The sequence below is a fragment of the Salvelinus sp. IW2-2015 genome, linkage group LG20, assembly GCF_002910315.2.
Source record: "Salvelinus sp. IW2-2015 linkage group LG20, ASM291031v2, whole genome shotgun sequence".
Lineage (NCBI taxonomy): Eukaryota > Metazoa > Chordata > Actinopteri > Salmoniformes > Salmonidae > Salvelinus > Salvelinus sp. IW2-2015.
Window position 1 is genome coordinate 37,798,394 of NC_036860.1, and position 27,458 is coordinate 37,825,851.

Genomic DNA, 27,458 nt, shown 5'->3' on the forward strand with positions numbered 1-27,458 from the left:
GCCACTTAATTATTGATGTTTACTGAAGTGCTGCTCAGTCAGCCTCCGCTAATCCCAGTCACGTAAGGACCCTTAAGTGTAACCTACGTAGTCCACTGGGCTCAATTTAGTCCATTAACAGAGGTAGCTAGCTATGTATGTTTGCTTACAAAATGAAGTAAGGCTAAGACTCTATCACCCCAACCAGGGGCAACTGGTTTACAACTGTTGTATATCCAATGGAGAGTGCCAGCAGGTCTGTTAGAAAGCAGCTGACTCAGCACTTCCCCCTGCAGTGCTGGAGGAGTCATGGCACAGCGGGCTCTCTACTCCTACTGACTGGCATCTGCTCTCCCAGCGGACACCAGGAACTGTGATATTGACAAGCACATACAAACACACAAACACCGGGCACAGGGAGAACACCTAAGTAGCCAATTATAGTGAGGAGGGAAACAGACAGGTCAATGTCTTACTGAGATAGATACCACACCACTGAGGGGAGCTCTGTTGTTACTCAGGAAGGAAGGGTTATTTTTGGCATCTTCAAGTAGCTAAATCAACCCCCCCAAACAGATTAATTGAATTCATTGTACTGTCTCTCTTCAATGGCAATTCATTTTTGTAGCGTCATTTTGTTGGCTGCTAAGCTCCCCAAAGTTTCATTAAATAGCTTTATTTGGTCATTGCCTGCTTGGAACTTGCTATAAACCACATTTTCCCCATCAGTTTTAGGGGCATTATTGGATTAAATATCTGTTGTCCTCGAAGGTTGAGGCCATTTGATGCCTTGAAGCGTTCTCTGCTGAGTTATCATTCTCATTATTCCTTTATGTCTTTATTTCACCACCCAACTGTAGTATCATTTAGGAAACATAAGTGACATAATAGCAATTGAGCTTGGAGAGAGGGTATTAGGTACAAATACTATAACTCAATCTTCTGCTTTTAGGGTACAATACTATCAAATCACATCACAAAATTCCATACCAATGACCCAAGCCTTTACCCATGACCAGGGTTCTAACATGCGATGAAATATTTTGTTGTGTGACCTGCAGTTTTAATTTGGGAGCACCAGTGAGACCCCCAAAAAATACAATGTACACTGAGTGGACAAAACATTATTTTGATGACATAAACTGACCATGTGAATCCAGGTAAAAGCTATGATCCCTTATTGATGTCACCTGTTAAATCCACTTCAATCAGTGTAGATGAAGGGGAGGAGACAGGCTAAAGAATGATTTTCAAGCCTTGAGACAACTGAGACATGAATTGTGTATGTGTGCCATCAGAGGGTGAATGGGCAAGACAAAATATTTAAGTGCCTTTGAACGGGGTATGGTAGTAGGTTCCAGGCACAACGGTTTGACTGTGTCAAGAACTGCAACGCTGCTGGGTTTTTCACGCTCAACCGTTTCCCGTGTGTATCAAGAATGGTTAACCACCCAAAGGACATCCAGCCAACTTGACAGAACTGTGGGAAGCATTGGAGTCAACATGGGCCAGCATCCCTTTGGAACGCTTTCGACACCTTGTAGTCCATGCCCCGACTAATTGACGCTGTTCTGAGGGGAAAATGTGGGTGCAACTCAATATTAGGAAGGTGTTCCTAATTTTTTGTACACTCAGTGTATATACACTGTTGAGCGTGAAACCCAGCAGTGTTGCAGTTTTTGACATAGTCAAACTGGTGCGCCTGGAACCTACCTACCATACCCCGTTCAAAGGCACTTAAATATTTTGTCTTGCCCATTCACTCTCTGAATGGCACACATACACAATCCGCCTCAATTGTCTGAAGGCTTAAATTCCTTCTTTAACCCGTCTCCTCCCTTTCATCTAAACTGATTGAAGTGGATTTAACAGGTGACATAAATAATTGATCATAGCTTTCACCTGGATTCACTTGGTCAGTCTGTCATGGAAAGAGCAGGTATTCTTACTGTTTTGTACACTCAGTGTATATTTTTGTAATGATAATTGTTGTAATGATAAGGCTTTGCTGTACTGTTGTTTACCGAGCTCAGATTTGTTAGCGTCATGCTTGCACCATTACTACAGCAAAAACTGCTTGTTTCTAGTCCAAACAGTTCAAAAGATCAAGGCCTGATTGTTTTAATGACGCATCGTTCCTACAACGGCCGATAATATTATGTTGTTAAGCAACATGAAATATAGAGGAAAAAATGACAGAAAGCGTACAATTACCAAAATAGAACTCAATTGATTGAACATGAAATGGATTTCAATATTATTGAATTATAGGGCTTATGTAGCCTACTGTATTTATATTTTAATGCAGTCATCTCGGTTTTTATTTTAAGCATCTTTTAATCCTTCTCTTGTTTGGAAAAGTAGCTGCTGCTTTTGCAACAGCTAATGGGAATCATAATATAATACCAAATACCAAAATAATTGCACAGACATGGGCAACTTTGGGTTTGTATTCATATTCGTTCTAATGTTACCCGCGGTCACAGATAGACAGATAAACATCTTGATTCTATGTTTAGCTGAGATATTCTGTGTATAAAGGGCAAAAAAGGGCAAATAAGTATCTAATGACACATCTTATGACGCTATACAGTGACTAACTTCCTGATGAAAACAAAGGGCATACAAACAAAGCATGCCATAGGAACCCACATTAAAACGCTTTGAGCCATTCAGTAGTATAAAGGAATTAACCCAAATGCTCAGCTGTGGAGAAAAATGAATGCTAGTGGGGAAGTATATTGGCTACTCTTCTATTTTCCCATATCAATGACTTTCCAGCTTGTTCTCTGGCTCGCCTCCAGTTCAGCAGGGCATCGACTGGGGCTGACAGTGGAATTGATGGGACAAAAATGAATTGGCAAGGCATCACAGAAACACTTCCTTGAATCAGTGCCCACTTTGCCTTGCCTCCAAAAGCTCAAATTTACAGTATATGAATTTTAACACTTCTACTTTAATATATTTTTTCCTAAAATGAGCATTCCACTTGTATCGTGCTGACTCAGTAGTATACTCTAGACTATGTGTACTACGTTTGCATATAATGTTCAGTTTTGTTCATACTGCACATTTTTTGGATGAAAGGGCTCGACTGGTCTAGACTTCAGGCTAAGAGAGTTAGCATATCACAGGGACTGCCTTGGATCGCTTCCTAATTGAATAACTTAATTTGGTGATAAAAGCCTCAAACATCTAAGAATATTTCATTATGCAGAAATTGCTCTGATTTGATAAAACTGAAAGGAGCATGGGAAAAAACATAAAAGAATGTGGATCCATTGCGCTGCAGAGCTATTTTTGTGATATTATCATTGATAATAATAATAATACTTGTCATAGTTTCCAGGAACCCCCCATTGTCGCATGTCGGTATTGATCCGTATGATAACTCACAAACACTCAAGGGATATCTAAATAGAAGTTTGGCTATAATATCCTATCCTAACATTCAAAAATGTTACCAAGGTGACATTTCATCCTAAAAAGAGTCAGAGATAATGTTAACAAAAACCATAAACCTGTAGCTAACTTTGAACAAAAGTATTCACTACCTAATTATACATCCAGCTAAGGCATTTTGTGGTTGTAGAATCAGTATTTATAAACATTTAAATGTGCACAAAAATTTGCTAGCTGGCTAGTGTCTGCTTGCTGAACCAGTCTCAAATCAATCCATATGAAACGAAAGGGATGCTAACAACTCCAGTTCACACACTCAATGCTGAATACTCCCTCTAGCTAGTTATAGATACATTCTGATTTCTTAGAATAGTCCCATCATTTGGTGATGTGCATCAACAAGCTGGCAAACTATCTACCATAATGGCTATTCAAATAAGCTAGCACTAGGCTGCTAACTGGAGCAAATTTGCTCAGCTGATCGAGCATGGTTTGCCGTAGTGCGTGATTTTCTGCGTTAGGAACTAGTGCAGGGGTCTCCATCAGGTCGATCGCAAGCCACCTGTAGCTCACAGCTACTATGAGTAGGTCGCCAAACAATTCCCAAAAGTAGGCCTGTATGCAATGTTCAATCGCAAACTGTCATAAACAAATCTCACAAGTACCCGACACCACAAGCTCCCAGCTACTATCCTAGCTACTAAAATATAAAACAGAATTTGGGAAAAAATCTCACATTTTATAGGGCCCCCCTTAGAATTGTTTATGAACCATTATTTTACCAAGTATATTGACAGAACACACACTGCACAAATGACGCCATCTGAAGTCGGACAATGGGAACCACAAATAAAGACATTGCTGTTGCTCTATGATGAAGAACAGTTGCTTAGTTATTCTTAAGGTCGTCTAGGCCCACAGATGAAGGGGATAGTTGTGTATCTTTGAACTTGACGTTTCAAAGAGAGACGATATAAGCTCCTTAAATATCAAATCCTCCCCTTCCTCTCCCCTGATATTAGACACTGTTAAAAGATCACGAGTGAATTAAAGTGGTGTGTTGGTGTGCATACTGATTATCTGGTGCGATTGCTTGTGCTGAAGTGATTCATATACCAGCTTCAGTGCACACCTAAAAAGGAGAACTTTACCTCTTTTGAGAATTTTGGGATAGTGGGCCCAAAGCTATTACGTCCAATAATTCAATATTGCTACTATCTCTCTGATTCAGAATGCGGAAGACACATTTCAGTTGAATGTATTCAGTTGTACAACTGACTAGGTATCCCCCTTTCCCTTTAGAGCAGGACTTGCAGAACGAGAATCGGATCCTGACTTTTTCTCAGTTACCCATTCTTTCCATCATCACAATGATTGACAAAATCACACACTGTTAATTACACAGAGAGCCTTTGGGTGCTTGTTGAGGATATGTTGAGTTAGATAAAAGCACTTCCCTCCAAACACATTGTGCTTTGCCTCCCCAAAGGCAATGTAGTGTAATCCTTCAAAAGTCTAACTCATCAAACCAAAGACAGGCCACTTTAAAAGGCACTAGCTGTAAGTGTAAAACTGAAGAATAATAGGAGCCGTGCACTCAAACCAGGCTTCCTTTTCTTGCCACAGGGAACATAGACATTATGGATTACACCTTTAAACTGAGAGACTGACATACTGAATTAACTCAACGAGTTCAGAGACTGATTAGTTCATGAGTTCAGTAGTATTGAACAGTGTTAATAAAGACTATCCCTTATCCTATGACAGCGTAATGACATATTCAAACAGACCAGCAGCTATGCATTGTCTACAAAACAGTAGGCTACATAAAGTTGCTCTTAAATTAGTTATAATAATAATAATAATTCATTTAATTTGTCAAGCTTTTCTCACATCCAAGGTGCAATTAAAAAATAAAAAATAAAAATAAAAACAATCCAAAACACAGAACATAGAACACAGACAACAATCAAAGGTGTCGTCAGATCCGGAAGACATGAGACCAGAATTAGGACAGAGAATCTGCAGCGCTAATAGTGTCTGGAAGTGCGTTCCACGGCGCGGCTATTATGGCTTAAGCAAAAGGCATATCCAGTTAAAAGCACCAGAGCACCTGCTGTTGACATCCCAGTGGGGGACATTAACCAAGCCGGTTTCCGTGACCCAAACTTCTGCAGAGAAACCGCTGAACAGATCCCTCTGAATGAGGGGGAAAGGAAGTGCAGGATTTATTATGGGCACAGGTGTGGCTGGTGTGGGAGAGAGAAATAAAAACTTGAGAGAGAGAGAGAGAGAGAGAGAGAACAGTGTCAGTCAGTGTGTGGTCCACTGCCTCTCCTCTACTTTCTCACCATTGTTCCCCCTCTGCCCACCTCCACCCCCTCCTCCACCACTTTCCATTAAATCACTTGACAAATGGCCAGGCGACAGGTGTCAATAGGAGAGTCCTCTGTCCCCAGCTGCGCCTGTCTTTAGCTTGGGAGTCTGAGAGATGTTCCCATTGTTGCAGCTGCTCATGTCAGTGTGAACCCCACCTCTCTATCTATCTCAGGACTATTCCGTCCTCTCTCCCTGCGCAGCGTGACATGGTCCACCTAGCGGACTGGAGCAACAGCCATAATAGTAGCATCTTTCAAGGTATTGGCATGGCGCACAGTCAATACAACATTAGTCTGGAGCTGTTGATATTATTTCCGCCACAGTGGATTTAGTTCCAGTCACAAGTTTAGATGTACAGAAGATATGAAAAGGAAAGCGCTTAACATTTTGATATGAAAGTCTGTGGCTTGGAGTTATGAAAACAGTCGATATGTCATTGAGCTTGACATTGTCTGACTGGTAGTGGATTAATTTGAGGTAAAGGAGGCTGTATTTTTGCTCCTGGAGTTGAGACTCTGTTTCAAGGGGAAACATGGGCATTTTTTTGTGAAAACAGAAGTGGTTGTAGGACTTCAAGTCCTGACGTTTAGTGCTAGGCTGTTTGAGGCTGCTGTAAACAGTGCTTAGGACGGAATGAGAGCAAAGAGTGCAATACACTGAGGGGTACGAGGAGAAAACCAACAGTTGTTTTTTAACTTTCACCTTTGGCACTTGCTGGTGGGGAGAGAGGCTTGGGATTGGTAGGCAGCTGAAACAGCTCCAGGCAGCAGGATTCAGACAAACCTTTCCAGTGCCAAACTTTAGAACATTTAAAATACTGAATTCTCCTGTCGAGCTTGACCTACTATTTCAGTCCAAATCAAGCCATTCAAAGCCCACACAGGCCCTGTCTCCCAAAACATTGTTTGGTGGTTTGGGGCTGTGTACCTCTAAAACTGCCAATCTTAATTTAAACACGGAAACAACTCACCTACTCACTGCCTGTTCATAATCCTCAAGACCAGGCTTATCCAAAGCCCCATTAAAGAATTCCTGTAAAAGAGAAGATTAGAATTCAGACTAGCCCAGGCTCTCATTAGCTGACAGCCGGGAGTTTGAGAATGGGGGGGTTTGGGGGTACTAGTCCCCCCCACCCCCTCATTAACGCTATGGTGCACCTGTGATCAATCTGCTATTCTCTTTGAGGTCATTAAGCCCTTGTGGCGGGGGTTCATAGAACTGGAGATATGCTGCTGGTTGATCCTCGTTTCGGGCGTGTCTCTGACCGGGTGACAGCGTCCTGACGTCTGATCGATAGGATAAAAGGACGGGTGTATGCAGATTGGTCTTTGTTGTGTGACTGGTAGAAGCAGGCTGAGAGTTCTGCCAGCACAAGAGGGATTGGTTGGTTGATGTAGCAGCACACACACAGGCCGACAGCAGCCCACATCCAGGGGATGGGAATGTTGGAGACATGCCAGAGAGGCTGGAGTCAGATTATTGGCGAGGTCGTACTGGAAACCATAGCGCTCTTTATATCTGGTTCATTTGATGGTTTTCAGTGTATTTCATGCTGAAAATACATAGAATACTTTGTCCAAAGTAAAGAGAAAAGCCACCGAAGGCCAGTGGGTTTGATTCCTCAGCTCCTCCACTCTTTCCTCTCTCCTCTAGGACCTTTCTGAGAGTATCTATTACATTGGTAACCACATGCCTGTGCACAGAGACAAGGAGATCTTTTGTCAGGTTCCTGTGAGGCTGCTGTCATGAGAGCTGACGTGAAGCAGGGATTCTATTTATAGGGTTGTAATAACGTCACATGCAAACGTCTGATATACGTTTTATATTTGCCACGGGCCACCTGACCTTTCTGCTTTAATGTCAGTCAAACTTGTCTGTCACTCCTAGTGATTTTAATTCTAGATAGAATATGAATTGCCTTAATCAGCTTAGGGTTGTCTACCTGGAAACGCATGTGAATGTCACTCTTGACTTCCGTACATTTTCCAGACCCTTTTTGGATCATTATGACCTAAGGCTAGATTTATGATCTCTGGAGAGACTGTGAAAATACATAAAATTGAGAGAAGCCAAAAGGACCAAGAAAACCAAGCTGGAAAATAAAGTTAATTAATAGATCAATGAGAAAGAGAGTTCCAAATAGGGCTGGGCAGTATTTAGATTGTCATACCTTCGCTGCTTTAGGTAGCCTACCTCCTATCCTAGTTGGGTCTGCGAGATCAAGTATGCCTAGTGTATGTGTGGTCTCAACGGGCAGTTTTCTTTCCAAGGAAATGTATTTCCTAAATATGATTAGGCTATTTCTACATTGCTTAGAATAAATAAATATTGATCACCCGTATTTGTCTCCATCTGAAAATCATCCCACTCCTAAAAGGTAGGCTGTAAAACGTAGCTCAAGAGAAAGTGCAAGTTTCTCCAACTCAGCTGTCTTCAAACTACGCCTTACCTATTCGCTGATATAGCCCAGTAATAACGATAGCCTAATATAATGATCCACATTAAAATCTGGTAATTTAACCTATTTCTTAGGATATTTTAGCGCATTTTGATATTGTCTATAAGGCGCAAAATTGCTGCGACCATGGCTGGCAAGTGAGCTGCATCATCACATATGCCTAAAATAACATTGCGAGACTGGGGTTGGGTTTGGACCAGTTCGGATTCGGACAGAAAACCAGTGGTTATGGTATGGAAAGGTGCCGGTGGAGGTGGGAGCAGAATTAATAAATCAGTTGCGCAGACCTCTACTTGATTGCAAGAAGCTAACCAATTAGCTAGATAACTAGCTACTAAGTTAGTAAACCAAATACACATCTGCAGAGCATTTAGATATCTAGCTGGCAAACATTTAGTTGTGAATTCCATACTGTAATATCACCTGGTGTATGCTGCAGAACAGTGAGTGACTCACAAGTCTCCGGTCTCTCCTCATTGTGTGCTTGTAAACAAAGGACATGTGCCTGGGGACTACTGGTAAGCTTCATAAGGTCAAATAATGTGACAGGTGAAATGAAGAACACAATCTGCTTTCTCTCCTAACGTACATCACAAGTTGATTGCAGGTATTTACTTAAAAAGTAGCTGCAAATATTCAAATGTATTAAAACACGTCAAAGATAAATAGTTTCAACGGTATTGACGGTATTGAAAAACCATCCAGTGGCTATTGATATATAGGCTACGTGTGCATCTTTTAAATTGATGAAGTTCTGTCCTTGAGCTGTTCTTGTCTATTAATGTTCTGTATTATGTAATGTTTAATGTTTTGTGTGGACCCCAGGAAGAGTAGCTGCTGCTTTCGCAACAGTTAATGGGGATTCTGAAAAATACCCCGTTAAACGGTATATACGGTAGAGGTCGACCGATTATGATTTTTCAACGCCGATACCGATTATTGGAGGACCAAAAAAAACGATTAATCTGACTATTTTTTATTTATTTATTTATTTGTAATAATGACAATTACAACAATACTGAATGAACACTTATTTTAACTTAATATAATACATCAATAAAATCAATTTAGCCTCAAATAAATAATGAAACATGTTCAATTTGTTTAAAATAATGCAAAAACAAAGTGTTGGAGAAGAAAGTAAAAGTGCAATATGTGCCATGTAAGAAAGCTAACGTTTAAGTTCCTTGCTCAGAACATGAGAACATATGAAAGCTGGTGGTTCCATTCAACATGAGTCTTCAATATTCCCAGGTAAGAAGTTTTAGGTTGTAGTAATTATAGGAATTATAGGACTATTTCTCTCTATACGATTTGTATTTCATATACCTTTGACTATTGGATGTTCTTATAGGCACTTTAGTATTGCCAGTGTAACAGTATAGCTTCCGTCCCTCTCCTCGCCCCGAACCAGGAACACATCGACAACAGCCACCCTCGAAGCAGCGTTACCCATCGCTCCACAAAAGCCGCGGCCCTTGCAAAGGGCAACAATGTGCCATGTAAGAAAGCTAATGTTTAAATTCCTTGCTCAGAACATGAGAACATATGAAAGCTGATGGTTCCTTTTAACATGAGTCTGAACCAGGAACACATCGACAACAGCCACCCTCGACGCAGCGTTACCCATGCAGAGCAAGGGGAACAACTACTCCAAGTCTCAGAGCGAGTGACGTTTGAAACGCTATTAGCGCGCACCCCGCTAACTAGCTAGCCATTTCACATCGGTTACACCAGCCTAATCTCGAGAGTTGATAGGCTTGAAGTCATAAACAGCTCAATGCTTGAAGCATTGCGAAGAGCTGCTGGCAAAATGCACTAAAGTGCTGTTTGAATGAATGCTTACGAGCCTGCTGGTGCCTACCATCGCTCAGTCAGACTGCTCTATCAAATCATAGACTTAATTATAACATAATAACACACAGAAATACGAGCCTTTGGTCATTAAAATGGTCGAATCCGGAAACTATCATTTCGAAAACAAAACGTTTATTCTTTCAGTGAAATACGGAACCGTTACGTGTTTTATCTAACAGATGGCATCCCTAAGTCTAAATATTGCTGTTACATTGTACAACCTTCAATGTTATGTCATAATTATGTACAATTCTGGCAAATTAATTACGGCCTTTGTTAGGAATAAATGGACTTCACACAGTTCCCAATGAGCCAGGCGGCCTAAACTGCTGCATATACCCTGACTGCTTGCACAGAACGCAAGAGAAATGACACAATTTCCCTAGTTATAAGAAATTTATGGTAGCAGGTAATATTAACTAAATATGCAGGATTAAAAATATATACTTGTATATTGATTTTAAGGAAAGGCGTTGATGTTTATGGTTAGGTACATTGGTGCAATGACAGTGCCTTTTTTGAAAATGCGCTTGTTAAATCATCACCCATTTGTCAAAGTAGGCTGTGATTCAATGAGAAATTAACAGGCACCGCATCGATTATATGCAACGCAGGACACGCTAGATAAACTAGTAATATCATCATCCATGTGTAGTTAACTAGTGATTATGTTAAGATTGATTGTTTTTTATAACATAAGTTTAATGCTAGCTAGCAACTTACCTTGGCTTCTTGCAACTCTCGCGTAACAGGTAGTCAGCCTGCCACGCAGGCTCCTCGTGGAGTGCAATGTAAGACAGGTGGTTAGAGCGTTGTACTAGTAACCGGAAGGTTGCAAAAACGAATCCCCGAGCTGACAAGGTAAAAATCTGTCGTTCTGCCCCTGATCAAGGCAGTTAACCCACCGTTCCTAGGCCGTCATTGAAGATATGAATGTTTTCTTAACTGACTTGCCTAGCTAAATAAAGGTGTAAACATTTTAATAATAAAAAAAATGTATCTGCAAATCGGTGTCCAAAAATACAGATTACCGATTGTTATGAAAACTTGAAATCGGCCCTAATTAATCGGCCATTCAGATTAATCGTTAGACCTCTAATATACGGTATACCGCCCAAGCCTAGTTCCTAACCTCTCTGCCAATAACAGCTAGTTTTCAGTCAATGTGCACACATGGCGGCCTGGCTGCTTTTGTTCACCTGACCTAGAACTCCTTACAATCAAATGCCGACCACATTATCTACCAAGATAATTATTTTTGATTATAGTCACAGCCGTGTATATCCCCCCCAAGCACATACCTTGACGGCCCTGAAAGAACGTCACTAGACTCTATGTAAACTGGAAACCATATATCCTGAGGCTGCATTTATTGTAGCTGGGGATTCTAACAAAGCTAATTTGAGAACAAGGCTTCCTAAATTCTATCAGCATATCGAATGCGCGACACGAGCTGGTAGCATTCTGGACCATTGCTACTCTAACTTCCGCGATGCATACAAACCCCTCCCCCGCCCTCCCTTCGGCAAATCTGACCATGACTCGATTTTGTTGCTCCCAGCCTATAGACAGAAATTAAAACAAGAAACGCCCATGCTCAGGTCTATCCAACGATGGTCTGACCAATCGGATTCCACGCTTCAAGATTGCTTCGATCACGTGGACTGGGATATGGTCCGGGTAGCCTCAGACAATAGCATTGACGTATACACTGACTCGGTGAGCGAGGTTATTAGCAAGTGCATCGGTGATGTTGTACCCACTGTGACTATTACAACCTTCCCTAACCAGAAACCGTGGATTGGTGGCAGCATTCGCGCAAAACTAAAAGCGTGAACCACCGCTTTTAATCATGGCAAGGCGACTGGAAACATGACCGAATACAAACAGTGTAGCTATTCCCTCCACAAGGAAATCAAACTAGCAAAGCGGCAGGTAGCCTAGTGGTTAGAGTGTTGGACTTGTAACCGAAAGGTTGCAAGATCAAATCCCAGAGCTGAAAAGGTACAAATCTGTCATTCTGCCCCGGAACAAGGCAGTTTACCCACTGAATCTAGGCCTTCATTGAAAATAAAAATTACAAAAAGAAAACCAGCCCTGTCCTGGACATCAACATCCTTTTCCCAGAAAAATTAAACAACTGTCACGAGAATTATGTTCTCAGTGTTCATAAACCCAATTCAATTAACTACTCAGTCTGCGACCCAGAATTTGTAATATACTGGTTGAAATGAAACAGACGGAGGCCCCAGCTATGATAGTCAAAATGTTTATTCACGGGCGCGCTCCTTAGTTGTACAAAACCATTAATTAACCTTACGCACATACTTTCACAAACAAACAGACTCCTTACGCGCATACTTACACACACAAATATTAAGTATCCTACGCACACACTGTCCCACTACCCAGCCGACAAAGATTAGGGACCGTGAGAAGCACTCCCTGTCCTTTCCCAAATCTCTCAGTGGCCCCTAGCCAAGGTCGGCACCGAATCTTGCTCAGACAGTCTGTGTTTAAGACACTTTAGAGACATATTGTACAGATATATTGTTTTACCCTAATTCTGACTAAAACAACACACATCATTTATTATAATTTTACTGACTAAGACTACACACATCATTAATAATAATTTGATGATTTCCTTGATGATTCTAATCAATTACATACAATTATATAGTTTCAGGGTGGAATATTCTAATCATTAATTTAAACATATAAATTCCATCCACAACAACTTTGCTCGCTTTGAGGACAATACAGTGCCGCTGACACAGCCTGCTACCATAGCCTGTGGGCTCTCCTTCACCATGGCCAACGTGAGTAAAACATTTAAACATGTTAACCCTCGCAAGGCTGCCGGCCCAGACGGCATCCCGAGCCGCACCTCAGAGCATGCGCAGATCAACTGGCTGGTGTGTTTACGGACATATTCAATCAATCCCTATCCCAGTCTGCTGTGCCCACATGCTTCAAAATAGCCACCATTGTTCCTGTTCCCAAGAAAGCCAAGGTAACTGAACTAAGTGACTATCGCCCCTTAGCACTTACTTGTGTCATCATGAAGTGCTTTGAGAGACTAGCCAAGGATCATATCACCTCCACCCTACCTGATACCCTAGACCCACTCCAATTTGCTTACCGCCGCAATAGGTCCACAGACGACGCAATCGCCATCACACTGCCATATCCCATCTGGACAAGAGGAATACCTATGTAAGAATGCTGTTCATTGACTACAGCTCAGCATTTAACACCATAGTACCCTCCAAACTCGTCATTAAGCTCGAGACCCTGGGTCTGAACCCCGCCTTGTGCAACTGGGTCCTGGACTTTCTGACGGGCCGCCCCCAAGTGGTGAGGGTAGGAAACAACATCTCCACCCCGCTGATCCTCAACACTGGGGCCTCACAAGGGTGCGTTCTCAGCACACTCCTGTACTCCCTGTTCACCCATGACTGCCTGGCCAAGCACGGCTCCAACTCAATCATCAAGTTTGCAGATGACACTACAGTGGTAGGCTTGATTACCAACAACGACGAGACGGCCTACAGGGAGGAGGTGAGGGCCCTCGGAGTGTGGTGTCAGGAAAACAACCTCTCACTCAATGTCAACAAAACAAAGGAGATGATCGTGGATTTCAGGAAACAGCAGAGGGAGCATCCCCCCATCCACATCGGCAGGACAGTAGTGGAGAAGGTGGAAAGTTTTAAGTTCCTCTGCGTACACATCACAAACAGCGTTGTGAATAAGGCACAACAGCACCTCTTCAGGAAGAAATTTGGCTTGTCACATAAAACAGTCACAAACTTTTACAGATGCACAATCGAGAGCATCCTGTCAGGCTGTAACACCGTCTGGTATGGCAACTGCTCCGCCCACAACTGTAAGGCTCTCCAGAGGGTAGTGCGGTCTGCCCAACGCATCACTGGGGGCAAACTACCTGCCCTCCAGGACACCTACAGCACCCGATGTCACAGGAAGGCCAAAAAGATAATCAAGGACAACAACCACCCAAGCCACTGCCTGTTCACCCCGCTATCATCCAGAAGGCGAGGTTAGTACAGGTGCATCAAAGCTGGGACCAAGAGACTGAAAACAGCTTCTATCTCAAGGCCATCAGACTGTTAAACAGCCATCACTAACATAGAGTGGCTGCTGCCAACATACTGACTCAAATCTCTGGCCACTTTAATAAATGTAATAAATGGATTAATAAAGGTATAACTAGTCACTTTAAATAACGCCACTTTATATAATGTCTACATATCCTACATTATGTAGACATTCTGTACTAGAGGTCGACCGATTAATCGGAATGGCCGATTAATTAGGGTCGATTTCAAGTTTTCATAACAATTGGAAATCGGTCATTTTGGACACCGAATTATTTATTTAAATTATTATTATTTTTATTATTTTTTACACCTTTATTTAACTAGGCAAGTCAGTTAAGAACACATTCTTATTTTCAATGACGGCCTAGGAACGGTGGGTTAACTGCCTTGTTCAGGGGCAGAAGGACCGATTTTTACCTTGTCAGCTCAGGGATTCAATCTTACAACCTTACGGTTAACTAGTCCAACGCTCTAACCACCTGCCTCACGAGGAGCCCGCCTGTTACGCGAATGCAGTAAGAAGCCACGGTAAGTTGCTAGCTAGCATTAAACTTATCTTATGAAAAACAATCAATCAATCATAATCACTAGTTATAACTACACATGGTTGATGATATTACAAGTTTATCTAGCGTGTCCTGCGTTGCATATAATCGATGCAGTGCGCGTTCGCGAAAAAGGACTGTCGTTGCTCCAACGTGTACCTAACCATAAACATCAATGCCTTTCTTAAAATCAATACACAGAAGTATATATTTTTAAACCTGCATATTTAGCTAAAAGAAATCCAGGTTAGCAGGCAATATTAACCAGGTGAAATTGTGTCACTTCTCTTGCGTTTATTGCACGCAGAGTCAGAGTATATGCAACAGTGTGGGCCGCCTGGCTCATTGCGAACTTTGCCAGAATTTTACGTAATTATGGCATAACATTGAAGGTTGTGCAATGTAACAGGAATATTTAGACTTATGGATGCCACCCGTTAGATAAAATACGGAACGGTTCCTTATTTCACTGAAAGAATAAACGTTTTGTTTTAGTGATGATAGTTTCCGGAATCGACCATATTAATGACCTAAGGCTCGTATTTCTGTGTGTTATTATGTTATAATTAAGTCTATGATTTGATAGAGCAGTCTGACTGAGCGATGGTAGGCACCAGCAAGCTCGTAAGCATTCATTCAAACAGCACTTTCGTGCGTTTTGCCTGCAGCTCTTCGCAATGCTTCAAACATTGCGCTGTTTATGACTTCAAGTCTATCAACTCCCGAGATTAGGCTGGTGTAACCGATGTGAAATGGCTAGCTAGTTAAAGAGGTGTGCGCTAATAGCGTTTCAAACGTCACTCGCTCTGAGACTTGGAGTAGTTGTTCCCCTTGCTCTGCATGGGTAACGCTGCGTCGAGGGTGGCTGTTGTCGATGTGTTCCTGGTTCAGACTCATGTTAAAAGGAACCATCAGCTTTCATATGTTCTCATGTTCTGAGCAAGGAATTTAAACGTTAGCTTTCTTACATGGCACATATTGCACTTTTACTTTCTTCTCCAACACTTTGTTTTTGCATTATTTAAAACAAATTGAACATGTTTCATTATTTATTTGAGGCTAAATTGATTTTATTGATGTATTATATTAAGTTAAAATAAGTGTTCATTCAGTATTGTTGTAATTGTCATTATTACAAATACATTTAAAAAATCGGCCGATTAATCGGTATCGGCTTTTTTTGTCCTCCAATAATCGGTATCGGTATCGGCGTTGAAAAATCATAATCGGTCGACCTCTATTCTGTACCATCTTTCTGTACCATCTACTGCATCTTGCCTATGCCGCACGGCCATTGCTCATCCATATATTTATATGTACATATTCTTATTCATCCCTTTACATTTGTGTGTTTAAGGTAGTTGTTGTGAATTTGTTAGATTACTTGTTAGATATTACTGCACTGTCAGAACTAGAAGCACAAGCATTTCGCTACACTCGCATTAACATCTGCTAACCATGTGTATGTGACCAATAACGTTTGATTTGATTTGATTTGACATGTTTGATGTGGACCATGACTTCTGTCACGCCTGCTTCCGCTCTTCCCCCCTGGAGCTTGAGGGCGCACCTGCCTTCCCCCTGTCAAGGGCATCAACGATTATTGGACTCACCTCTACTCAATCACCTCTGTCATTACCTTCCCTATATCTGTCTGGTTCCTTGCTCTGTTCCCTGCTTCTGCATTGATTGTCTTATGTCCTTGTATACCTGTGTGCTGACGCTGTTCCTGTCTTGTTTTATGTCTGTTCCTGATTAAATGTTTGACTCCCCATACCTGCTTCTCATCCCCTGCATTGGTCCTTACACCTTCATTCCTCCAGTTCTTTCTCTGGGAAGTAGTTGACTTTAACCCTCCCTATGCTGCCATCTGAATGAATGCCACAGCCCTGGCCCTGGCTCAGACCCACCGTCCTGGGGAGATTTGTGCCAGAGTGTAGTTCACAAAGCCAGGGTGTGTGTGTGTGTGTGTGTGTGTGTGTGTGTGTGTGTGTGTGTGTGTGTGTGTGTGTGTGTGTGTGTGTGTGTGCTGTCTCTTATACACATCTAGATGTGTATAAGAGACAGGTGTGTGTGTGTGTGTGTGTGTGTGTGTGTGTGTGTGTGTGTGTGTGTGTGTGTGTGTGTGTGTGTGTAACAGCACACTGAGAGAGCAGAGCTGAGGCTCAGGGTCACTTTGATCTCAGGTGGGTGCTGTGTGGACTCCCCCGGGTGTTTCAGTGGGACCAGGGGGTGCTGTTTAAAGTTCTGAGGGGGCCATCACTGCCTAACTGTCACCCGGGTTACATGCCAGCCCCACAAACTGACCCCTTTGACCCTTTGACTTCCTGAGGTGGCTTAGAACCACCAGGTATGCCATTTTCAAACCACACCACCTAGAACACATGGTGTTTGAAGAACAACAGAAGGAATCACCATTGCCTGGATAGGCTTTGGTGACTCTATAAAGATGTGAAGGTTAGATCAGTGTGTTGTAATTAAGAGGATCACACGTCAATAGGAATCAATAGAAAACTACAGACGTCATAGTAACCGTCTGGGAATGAGAAAGCCTCAGCGTAACAGCTCCTCTTTGGAAAGTGTGTCGCTGATCTATATGGGGAGTTGGTGCAGGCAATGCCCCTAAGCAGAAGAAGGCTGAGAGTCAGAGGCAGGGAAAACCACCATGGGGCCCCAGGCACATAAACGTTATACCTCCACTTACATTAGTCACCCCATATTACCAAGATTTCACATGATATCAAATCAAATCCAATTTTATTGGTCACATACACATGGTTAGCAGATGTTAATGCGAGTGTAGCGAAATGCTTGTGCTTCTAGTTCCGACAGTGTAGTAATATCTAACAATTCCCCAACAACTACCTTAAACTCACAAATCTAAAGGGGTGAATTAGAATATGTACATATAAGTATATGGATGAGCGATGGCGAAACAGCATTGGCAAGGTGCAATAGATGGTATAAAATACAGTATATACATGTGATGTGAGTAATGTAAGATATGTAAACATTATTAAAGTGGCGTTATTTAAAGTGGCATTGTTTAAAGTGACTAGTGATCCATTTATTAAAGTGGCCAGTGATTGGGTCTCAATGTAGGCAGCAGCCTCTAGTGAGTTAGTGATTGCTGTTTTGCAGTCTGATGGCCTTGAGATAGAAGCTGTTTTTCAGTCTCTTGATCCCAGCTTTGATGCACCTGTACTGACCTCGCCTTCTGGATGGTAGCAGTGTGAACAGGCACTGGTTATCTGCCACAACATACATATTGCACTATTTCATGCCTGGCTAGACATGGAGGGATTAGGCTATATCTCCCATTTAAATAGCTTTAATTTCTATTGCCACAGGTGATTCGTGTGTGTTGTCGTCAACGGTTGGCAGAGGCAGGGTGGGTCTGTTACCGTGGATAAGGAGGATGACGAGGAACAGCTGGAGCTTTAATGGAGCTCAGATGGGCCTGCAACCCAAGCTGATCCGCTTTGTCAGTGAGGGAGGTGAGGGGAGGTGCACAGAAACTAATGTTGAGACTACCGTGATTAGCTTCTAATGCTATTGTCTGCGTATTAGGTGTATAATGACCGACTGTATGCAAGACCCCCCTCAAACAATCCATGCGGCACTTCCCATTGTCTCAGTGCTATTGTCTGCAATGCCTCTGACTGTTAACAATGCAGCTTGGATTCAATGGGCAATGTTCCCTAAGAACGGGACAAATTTTAAATCTCCTTGGTACACCCCCCTCCATTGCCTCTGTGACAGCCCAGCAGTTTCGGGCCTCATTGCCTCATTACGGGCCCTGTCAACACGTCCAAATATCCAGTGGCGGTTTCTAGCCAGCAGACTGTGGTAACCAGGGACAACACTCTGACTGAGTAGTCCACAGGTGAGGTATGCTGCTGTTGTATCTGTAAGTCTACACAGATAAGGCAGCCCATGTTGGCTTTGGAGTTAAATCCCCCGATTAGTAGATATTCTGTCCGCAAGCTAATCGGATTAGCCCAAAAATGACGAGGCCCAAAGAGACGGTGCCCCCTCCTCTCTACTCCTGTTCCCTCATGAGCTAAACCACCACAGCTCAGGAGATAAACAGCAAACAACCTTAGTGGTACGTGACAAACTCCCTGTAACCTCTGAGTTTGAGGTGAACAAACATTCTGGAGAGAGGCAGATGCTAAGGTCTTACCAGGTGTGGGAACAATGGCGTGTGCGTCTTAGAGCTGACTGAATACAGCCTGGGGCCTCATGGCTCGGAGCGAGGGAAAGAGAGATTGAGAGAGAAACCAGATGAGAGACTGGGAGAATTGACACAAATAAGCCTCAACAAGCAGGGCCACAATGAGCAGGCTGGTTGCTTGGTGCTGTGGACAGGATAAAGGAGGGGAAAAGCAGGCTGACAGTGGGGGTGGGAAAGCTCAATAGGACCAGCGGGATGTGACTGTGAGTTTAATAAGGGCTCTGTATGTATGTGTGTGCGTGCATGCATTTGTGTGTGTGTGTGTGTCTGCGTGCATGCATTTGTGTGTGATTTAAAATGACGGATCTGAATATAGAAGTTTGAAAATACTTCCAGAAAGTGCAAATGGTAATGGCTTGTGGGCTTGGACACACACACACACACACATACAGACTCAGACACATACCCCCCTCACAAACACACATACAGTACACACACACCACACAAACAAATGAATGAGGCCGATTCCAATTCCATTCCCTCTCACTCACCCAGGACCCCCTAGCCCCCCCTTGCCATGTCTTCTTTGACATTGGCATTCCTACTCTTATGTGGTGAGAAAACAACAAGATAATTACTTGACACATTGGAAAGAAATAACAAAAAAACTGAGCAAACTAGAATGCTATTTTGGCCCTAAACAGAGAGTACACAGTGGCAGAATACCTGACCACTGTGTACTCTCTGTGACTGACCCAAAATTAAGGAAAGCTTTGTACAGACTCAGTGACCATAGCCTTGCTCTTGAGAGAGGCCGCCGTAGGCAGACCTGGCTCACAAGAGAAGACAGGTTATGTGCACACTGCCCACAAAATGAGGTGGAAACTGAGCTGCACTTCCTAACCTCCTGCTAAATGTATGACCATATTAGAGACACATATTTCCCTCAGATTACAGAGACCCACAAAGAATTCAAAAAACAAATCCAATTTCGATAAACTCACATCTTTTGGTTGAAATATCACAATGTGCCATCACAGCAGTAAGATGTGTGACCACAAGAAAAGGGCAACCAATGAATAACAACCATTGTACAACCCATATTTATGTTGATTTATTTATTTGCACATTGTTACAACACTGTTTATAGCCATAATATGACATTTTAAATGTCTCTATTCCTTTAGAATGTTTGTGAGTGTAATGTTTACTGTTAAAAAAAATCTCATTTTTTTCTGTTCATTGTTTTTCACTTTTGTTTATAATCTATTTCACTTGCTTTGACAATGTAAACATATATTTTCCATGCCAATAAAGCCCTGAATTGAATTGAAAAGCAATTTCACCCCCTTACCACTACCAATGTCTGCTCTCCCCTTCCCCTCCACCCAGTCAGGGCTCCTTCTGCCAACATGGAGGAAACCCATTAATACTCCCCGGCTCCCTACCAGCACCAGTCCCCGCCTCCCACATGCTTCCGATTAAGAAGGAAGCCTCTCTCAATTCTCTCTACTTCTCTCCATGCTGAAGTGAAGATGGAGGCTAGAGAGAGAAGAGGGGTTGGGGTGAGATAGAGAAGGTGGGGTGCGGTTGAGATAGGGGTAGACAGCGAGAGGGGGGGTTGAAATGGATTGAGAGAAAAATAAAAAGACGAGGGGGTGTTGATAGGAGGGGGGGCATGGTGGCCCCAGTGGACTAGGATCTGGCTAGATAGATGGAGGGGTGGGACGAGGGGAGAAAAACAGACTGTCTTTGAGCCAGAAAGAGGGGGATGTGCGGGGTAGAGAGGGAGAGGAGAACAGAGTGGGGGTCATAGCTTACAAGTCAGTGTGGCGGATTGCTGTGGCACCAAGGGTAGTTCAAGTTTCAAGTTCATGTTTATTTATCGTATGTACAGGATACACATGGTATGCACAGTCCAACGAAATGCTTACTTGCAGGTTCCCTCTCGATATTGCGACAAAAATAAGAAATAATAAAAGATAAAAATTAAAATAAAAAAGGAAATGAGCGCAGTAGAATAGAATAAAAAAGTAGCTTTAGTATAAATACAGGAAGGCACTCAACAATTTACCATACAATATTTACATGTGTGTCGGGGAAGGGGGATTGAAGAGCAAGTATCTCTCCAGCATGAATGGGAGGCTTAATTTGAGGCATGTCTCCTTTTCTCTGGCTCAGACAGGGTATTACTATAGATAGAGATCTGTGTGGGGGCTACCTACTGGAGATCACAAGAACAATGTGGTAACAAAACAACACGTACTGTAAGACTGTCTCAGAGAATGTCTGTGTGGCCCAGCTCCAATGTAGTGGGAAGAGGCTTGAGAACAACGTTGCCAGATCATTTTGGAAAAGTGACCTTCAGAACAGACATGAGTGTGAAACATGATTATAACCCAATTCAATTAATATTGCATATTTGATTGTTACCTAAAATTACAAAACCCTGCAGTAGCAAACTATATAACTTTCAATTATTTGGTTATGGGTAGCTGTGTGACCCTAAAGTCTAGACAGATCTGCCAAGAATAGTGCTAGATTCTACATCCTATTAAAAAAAATGTTTTTATAATGCTGTTATACATCAAACAGACTTTATCGTGTGTCTGGTGGTTCTCATGACGATGCTGAGCGGGCCAGTTTTAGGATAGTTTGTTGGCTCGGTCACGGGTTAACAGGGAACACTGCAGTAATTCTTCAGTCTGTGTGTAAAACAAGCCTTTTCTCTGTGCTGGCGGCTGGCGGGTGACATGCTGAAGAGCTGGACACTGCCCAGTGCTCCTGGAGGGACCAGGGTGGGCCCTGCTTCACACATTCCACACATTGTAACATCTCTCCCCTCTGCCAGCCAGCCACAGTGTCTAGTTCTCACACCGTTAGAGCGGTCAAAACACAGGTCCCACTGATCCATAGATGATCCATCAGTTTGCAATAGAGTGAACATGCTGGCTTTCACACTGTGCCTGTGTGTCATTATAGTACTGGCACAATAGGGGTAATGAATTAAAGATTGTATTTTGAAAATATAAAATGCGAAGCCTATTTTTGGCCTGCCTTGCATGTTGTTGTGGTCCTTGGTGTGACAAGACACTGATGATGGTGTTGTGTTTGTTCTTTGCAGCCTGGGCCAAGGTGGACATGACCATGGAGGAGAGTGTGGAGGTGTACCTGGGCGACTCAGCAGGCATCCCCTGCCAGTACGTCTTCAGTGAGCAGCCCAGAGCGTTCATGATCCAGTGGTTTGTGGTGAGTACTTCTGGACCATTATCTGCACCCCCTCCTGACTCACCCAGCCACCCACTCAGTCTATCTCTCTCTTTCTATGTATCTCACACACACACACCAATTTGTTTCAATGGTGTTTTTGACATTCAACCTAGTTCATCTTCTAAATTGAACGAAATTAACTCAACCTATGCCTGGTGGCCCTTTCGCTTGTACAAGTGTATAACAGGACCAATATCAGCACCACCCAAATTATTATTATTATTTTTATCTCCTTCCCTACAGAGGAATCCCAGTAGCAGTAGCCGGGAGCGGATCTACTACGGTGACAATGCACAGCAGATAGTGGACGATGGTACAGACTTCACAGGCCGCATCACGGTGTCCAACGTCGGGGACAAGGAGGGTGTGCTGTTGACCATCCAGGGTGTCCAGCTGACTGACGAGAGGGAGTTCTTCTGCCAGGTCAACGGCATGGCTGCAGGCAACGGAGAAGGCAAGACCCACCTCAGGGTGTTCGGTAAGACATTGGAGCATCAATCTCTTCCTAGTCTGGGGGGGTCCAGATCTGTTTGTGCTTGATCCAATTCCTCTCTCTACTGACCATTTGACATTTGAGTCATTTAGCAGAAGCTCTTATCCAGAGAGACTTACAGTAGTGAGTGCATACATTTTCATACTTCTTTCTCCTACTTGTCCTCTTTGGGAATTTAACCCTCAACCTTGGCGTTGAAAGCCACACAGGAGCCCCAACTCATCTGTCTGTGTCAATTTCTTGTTATCCCAATGATAGAGGATTTGGTTACAGCACATACAGTATGAGTACATGCTCTGCCCATTACCATGTGTTTCAGTGGTTATTGATAGAATGCTTGTTTGCATTGATAATGCCATTTTATATTTTATTCCAGATCCTCCAATGGCCCCAGTAATTGAAGGTGTCCATGCTGGAATCTCTGTGACCAACGAGCTGCCATCAAGGGTAGGCATTAGGCAGTCCACTTGAGTACATCTCACTTTAGCTCTCAGTCCATGAAAGCACCATTGAACAAGCAATCTTATTCTCTGTGTGTGTACAGATTGCATCGTGTGAGGCAAGGAATGGCTTCCCCAGACCCAACATCACCTGGTACCGTGGCATCAGCCCACTGACCCCAACACATGGCCGTGAGTAGCAGGAATACCAATACAAGAGAACAGATCTTAGAGCAGTTTTAACATCTTCACTGCCACTCTCACTAATGGACTATTGGAGAAGAACTAGTCAAGCAATTATCTTGTTTTGACTCCATGTGGTGATACTCACAACTGTCACTGAAATACTACATGTTGTCGTTACATGAAGAATTGTTTCCGGATATCCTCTATCTACCAGCCTGTAATGGTAGCTAAATCAGTGTTTTCTCACCCCTCCCAGAGATCAACGTGGTAATTCTGGTGACCCGTGAGTCCAATGGCTTCTACACAGTTCAGAGTGAGCTGCAATATAAAGTTGCCAAAGAGGACAAGGATGTCCTGTTCTCCTGTGAGGTCAGCTACTACGTCCCAGGAGCTGTGAGGACGGCTGAGTCCAAGGGCATCAACATCACTGTGCACTGTAAGGACCCAACTAACTCCATATCTTATACCCCAGGCATGCTATTTCTAACCACACAACTTATGCTGACTCAGCATGCATTCGGGCAGCAGGTAACCTAGTGGTTAGAGCGTTGGGCCAGTAACCGAAAGGTTGCTCGATTAAATCCCCGAGCTGACAAGGTAAAAATCTGTCGTTCTGCCCCTGAACAAGGCACATCATTGTAAATAAGAATTTGTTCTTAACTGACTTGCCTAGTTAAATAAAGGTTAAATAAAAAATTATCAATTGAATGTAATGCTAACTAGAGCTAATGCTACTTCAGTGTGTTAATGGTGCTCTCCAATTTTTTTTATGACAGTCCCTACCATGAAACTAGTAGGGTGGTCACTGATGTTTCTCTCTACAACACCCAAGTTAAAGCCTATGAAATTATATCAGCCTACCTCAAACAAGTCAACAGCTTCTGGGCTGTCAAAGTAGTAGGCCAACTAATGTAACCCAACCCCACCCATCTTTGGCGCTCTTCAATTTAGGCCACAATATTTTCTCAATATATCTAGTGTTGTTTGAACCAATTTTGCATACCATGACAGCAATGACAAAACACAAACTCTGCTGTTGTAAATGACTGGCTTGTAAAGCGGATTAGCCTAGTGACTTCACCAGGCATTGCATAGCCACGTTGATTTATGGGTTTTGTCCCGCAGACCCCACAACCGTTGTTGAGCTCTGGAAGGAATCCCCCCAGGGCCTGGTCAAAGAGGGGGATACTGTGGAGATCCGTTGCCAAGGCGATGGCAACCCCCCACCGCCCTTCACGTTCAACCGAGAACAAGTAAGAATGGCCCTCTTTTCTGTGAAGGTTTTTTTATATGCAGACTCAGGCCTTGGAGTAGAAGTGTATGCCTTGTGAACAGGATCGCATCATGTCTGACCCTGTGGCTCTGGGATAAATCTTTGGACCCTTTCAAGGTCTGTGGCTGACTGGAGATCAACATTCTCAGGATGGAATAGTTCTCATTCCCGTGTGTTCATTTGACCACAACAACACATTTGGGGGGTTCCCCTGTTGGGTCTCAAGACTGGGATGTGGATAGAGGCATGGTTTGGTCATTTAGATGGTCACAGCAACATGTTAAAGGGTTTATGTAGCTCATAGTAACCAGACTAATTCAGCTGTTGTTTGGGTGTGACTTAAAGGGATAGTTCATCCCAAAATCAAAGATTTATTAGCCTAAATGTAGATCCTGTAATATGACAGTGTAAACCTGATGTTGTCCCCTCTCAGGAGCAGGAGACAGCGTTGGAGGCCAGCGATGACACATTGGTGCTGAGAGAGGTGACGCGTGGGGACAGCGGGGTCTACCAGTGCCGCTCTCTGGATCTGGACACTTACGAGGAGGTCATGGGAGACATGCAGCTCATTGTCCACTGTGAGTTAGCTAACACACGCACACACTGAAACATGTGCATGCACACACATGTATTTATGCTATTTTGGTTTGGACTGGAAGTGGTTGAATTTCTCTGAGATTGATACTAAGAGTATTAATGTCCGTCAGCTGCTTGACTGAGTTTCACACCATCGATAATTTGATTACCAAGATAGACAGCTCTGCTATTGTCTTCCACTCACTCACTGTCACTGCATCACTTAATTACTCATTAACCTTTTATTGCAGTGGGCTAAATCAGGGTGACACAGAGTGTTTCTTGGTAGTCTTAAACAAATCTACTTTGAAACAAAAGTATACACCTTATGGGCTTACAAAAAAGAAGACAACTGTACCATGTCAGATATAGARCTGAAATGTATTTAGTTTAGAGTGTGCATCCCAATATTACACTTTATATACAGTACCAGTCAAAGGTTTGGACACACCTACTCATTCAAACGTTTTTCTTTCTTTTTACTATTTTCTGCATTGTAGAATAATAGTGAAGACATCAAAACTATGAAATAACACATATGGAATCATGAAGTAACCAAAAAAGTGTTAAACAAATCAAAATATAGTATACATTTGATATTCTTCAAAGTAGCCAAAGTAGGGAGCACGTGATGCCGCGGAGCTGAGCAGACGTTGACAAACCGAGCTCTTCAAAGTTATTCTATTATTACCTAAATAACAACGTTGAAACAATATTCTAACATCGGATGATAAATTGTCAAGTACTTACCTTCCCAAAGAGCCATGGACCGCCGACCGAGACGCAAGAAGGACGACCAAAACGTTGTTGATTCCCAAGATAACGATAACGCTAGCAAGATTAGCATTAGCCCTCATAACTCAAACGACAGTTCCAGACTGTTGCTCTCGGCCTCTTGCGAGCCTGCCGACATGCTGGCTACTCTCCTCCGGGAAATTCAGGATGGTAACAAAGGTCTTTCTATGAAAATCGATAAGAGAACGGCTGAACTCCATTCTTCCATTGACGACCTGAAATCCTCCATGAATGATCTCCTTTTGAGAACGACTGAGGCAGAGTTGCGCATTAGCACAGTTGAAGACACCATCGCTCGACATGACCAGGTCTTGATACAACTGCAAAGGACAATGCCTACCTCAAAAACAAGGTAGATCAGATGGAGAACCAGAGCAGACGTAGTAATATCCGTGTGGTGGGATTGAAAGAGGACAGCGAGGGCCGTGACCCGGTCCGTTTYTTCACTCAATGGATCCCGGATGYCCTAGGCACAATCAACTTCACCAAGCCACTGGAAATCGAACGCGCCCACAGAACATCAGCGYCGAAACCCCGGCCAGATGAGCCCCCACGGGCCGTCCTGATCAGGTTCCTCCGTTTCCAAGACAGAGAGAAGGTACTGCAACTCGCAAGAGCCAAAGGGGACATAACCATTGATGGTAAGAGGGTCAGCCTTTTCCCGGATATGAGCGCGGATCTCGCAAGACGTCGCAAGCAGTTCAGACCTGCCGCCAAAGCACTGAAGGAGAAGAACATCATCGGCTACCTCATCCACCCTGCGCGGATGAAAGTTCAGTACAAAGGCCGAAGCCATCTCTTCAACACACCGGAAGAAGTGTACACTTTTCTCAAAGAACTGAGCAACGTCTGAGCCAGGACGGTCTCTTTGGGGGATAAGATGCAGTTTGTTTGTTTTCTCTTATCCGGACTGAACCGCTGATATCTTCCGGTCGCTATAATTGATTTGTACATTTTCAACTAACCGTATCTTTCCGGGGTGAGTTCTATTACATTTACAGGAGAGTATATTTTGGTTTAGTCCATATCACTGGGCGAAGCAAATAAGTGGGTTTAGGCCCACTGCTTTCCCCCCTCATTTATGTTAATCTTTCGAAAAGAGACTCAAGCAGCCCTTACCGTGGGCAGTAAATATTCAGCCATAAATGTCTATTCACAACGTTTGTTTTCAATTTAGAGAGCTCGCAGGTTTTAGTTTACGCCAAGGTTTAGCTAGTAAGAGCAAGATGGAAAGCGAGCAGCAACGTATCTCTACAAGTGTATTCATGTTTGATTGTTGGGATTGTGGTTTTAGTCTAACAATCGGGGTGGGTGGGATTCTTTATTTTTTTCCCCTTTTTTCTATGTTTATTGTTTCCTTCCTAAAGAGACACATAGGTCACTTCTGTATTCAAACCAAAGTTKAAACATTTCCTAACTATCTACATATGATAGATTTCCATTCAGTTACATATTTGAAACCCAACTATGCTWAATCCACTAAAATATGTCACATTCAACGTAAAAG

General features: G+C 43.0%; 1 protein-coding gene across 5 annotated transcripts in view; it reads left to right on the forward strand.

The window, feature by feature from the left end:
- The window catches only part of LOC111981391 (cell surface glycoprotein MUC18-like), a 77,683-nt gene that overhangs the window by 29,246 nt on the left and 20,979 nt on the right, over positions 1–27,458 (forward strand). For 4 of the 5 annotated variants that reach the window (XM_024012625.2, XM_024012626.2, XM_024012622.2 and 1 more), the window contains exon 2: positions 22,043–22,167. In XM_024012625.2, the coding sequence (XP_023868393.1) occupies positions 22,043–22,167 (125 nt within the window). Of the gene's footprint in view, positions 1–22,014; positions 22,168–22,431; positions 22,667–23,057; positions 23,129–23,225; positions 23,314–23,563; positions 23,744–24,432; positions 24,561–25,013; positions 25,159–27,458 lie in introns of those variants that run through there. The other variant, XM_024012623.2, reaches the window with a different exon arrangement.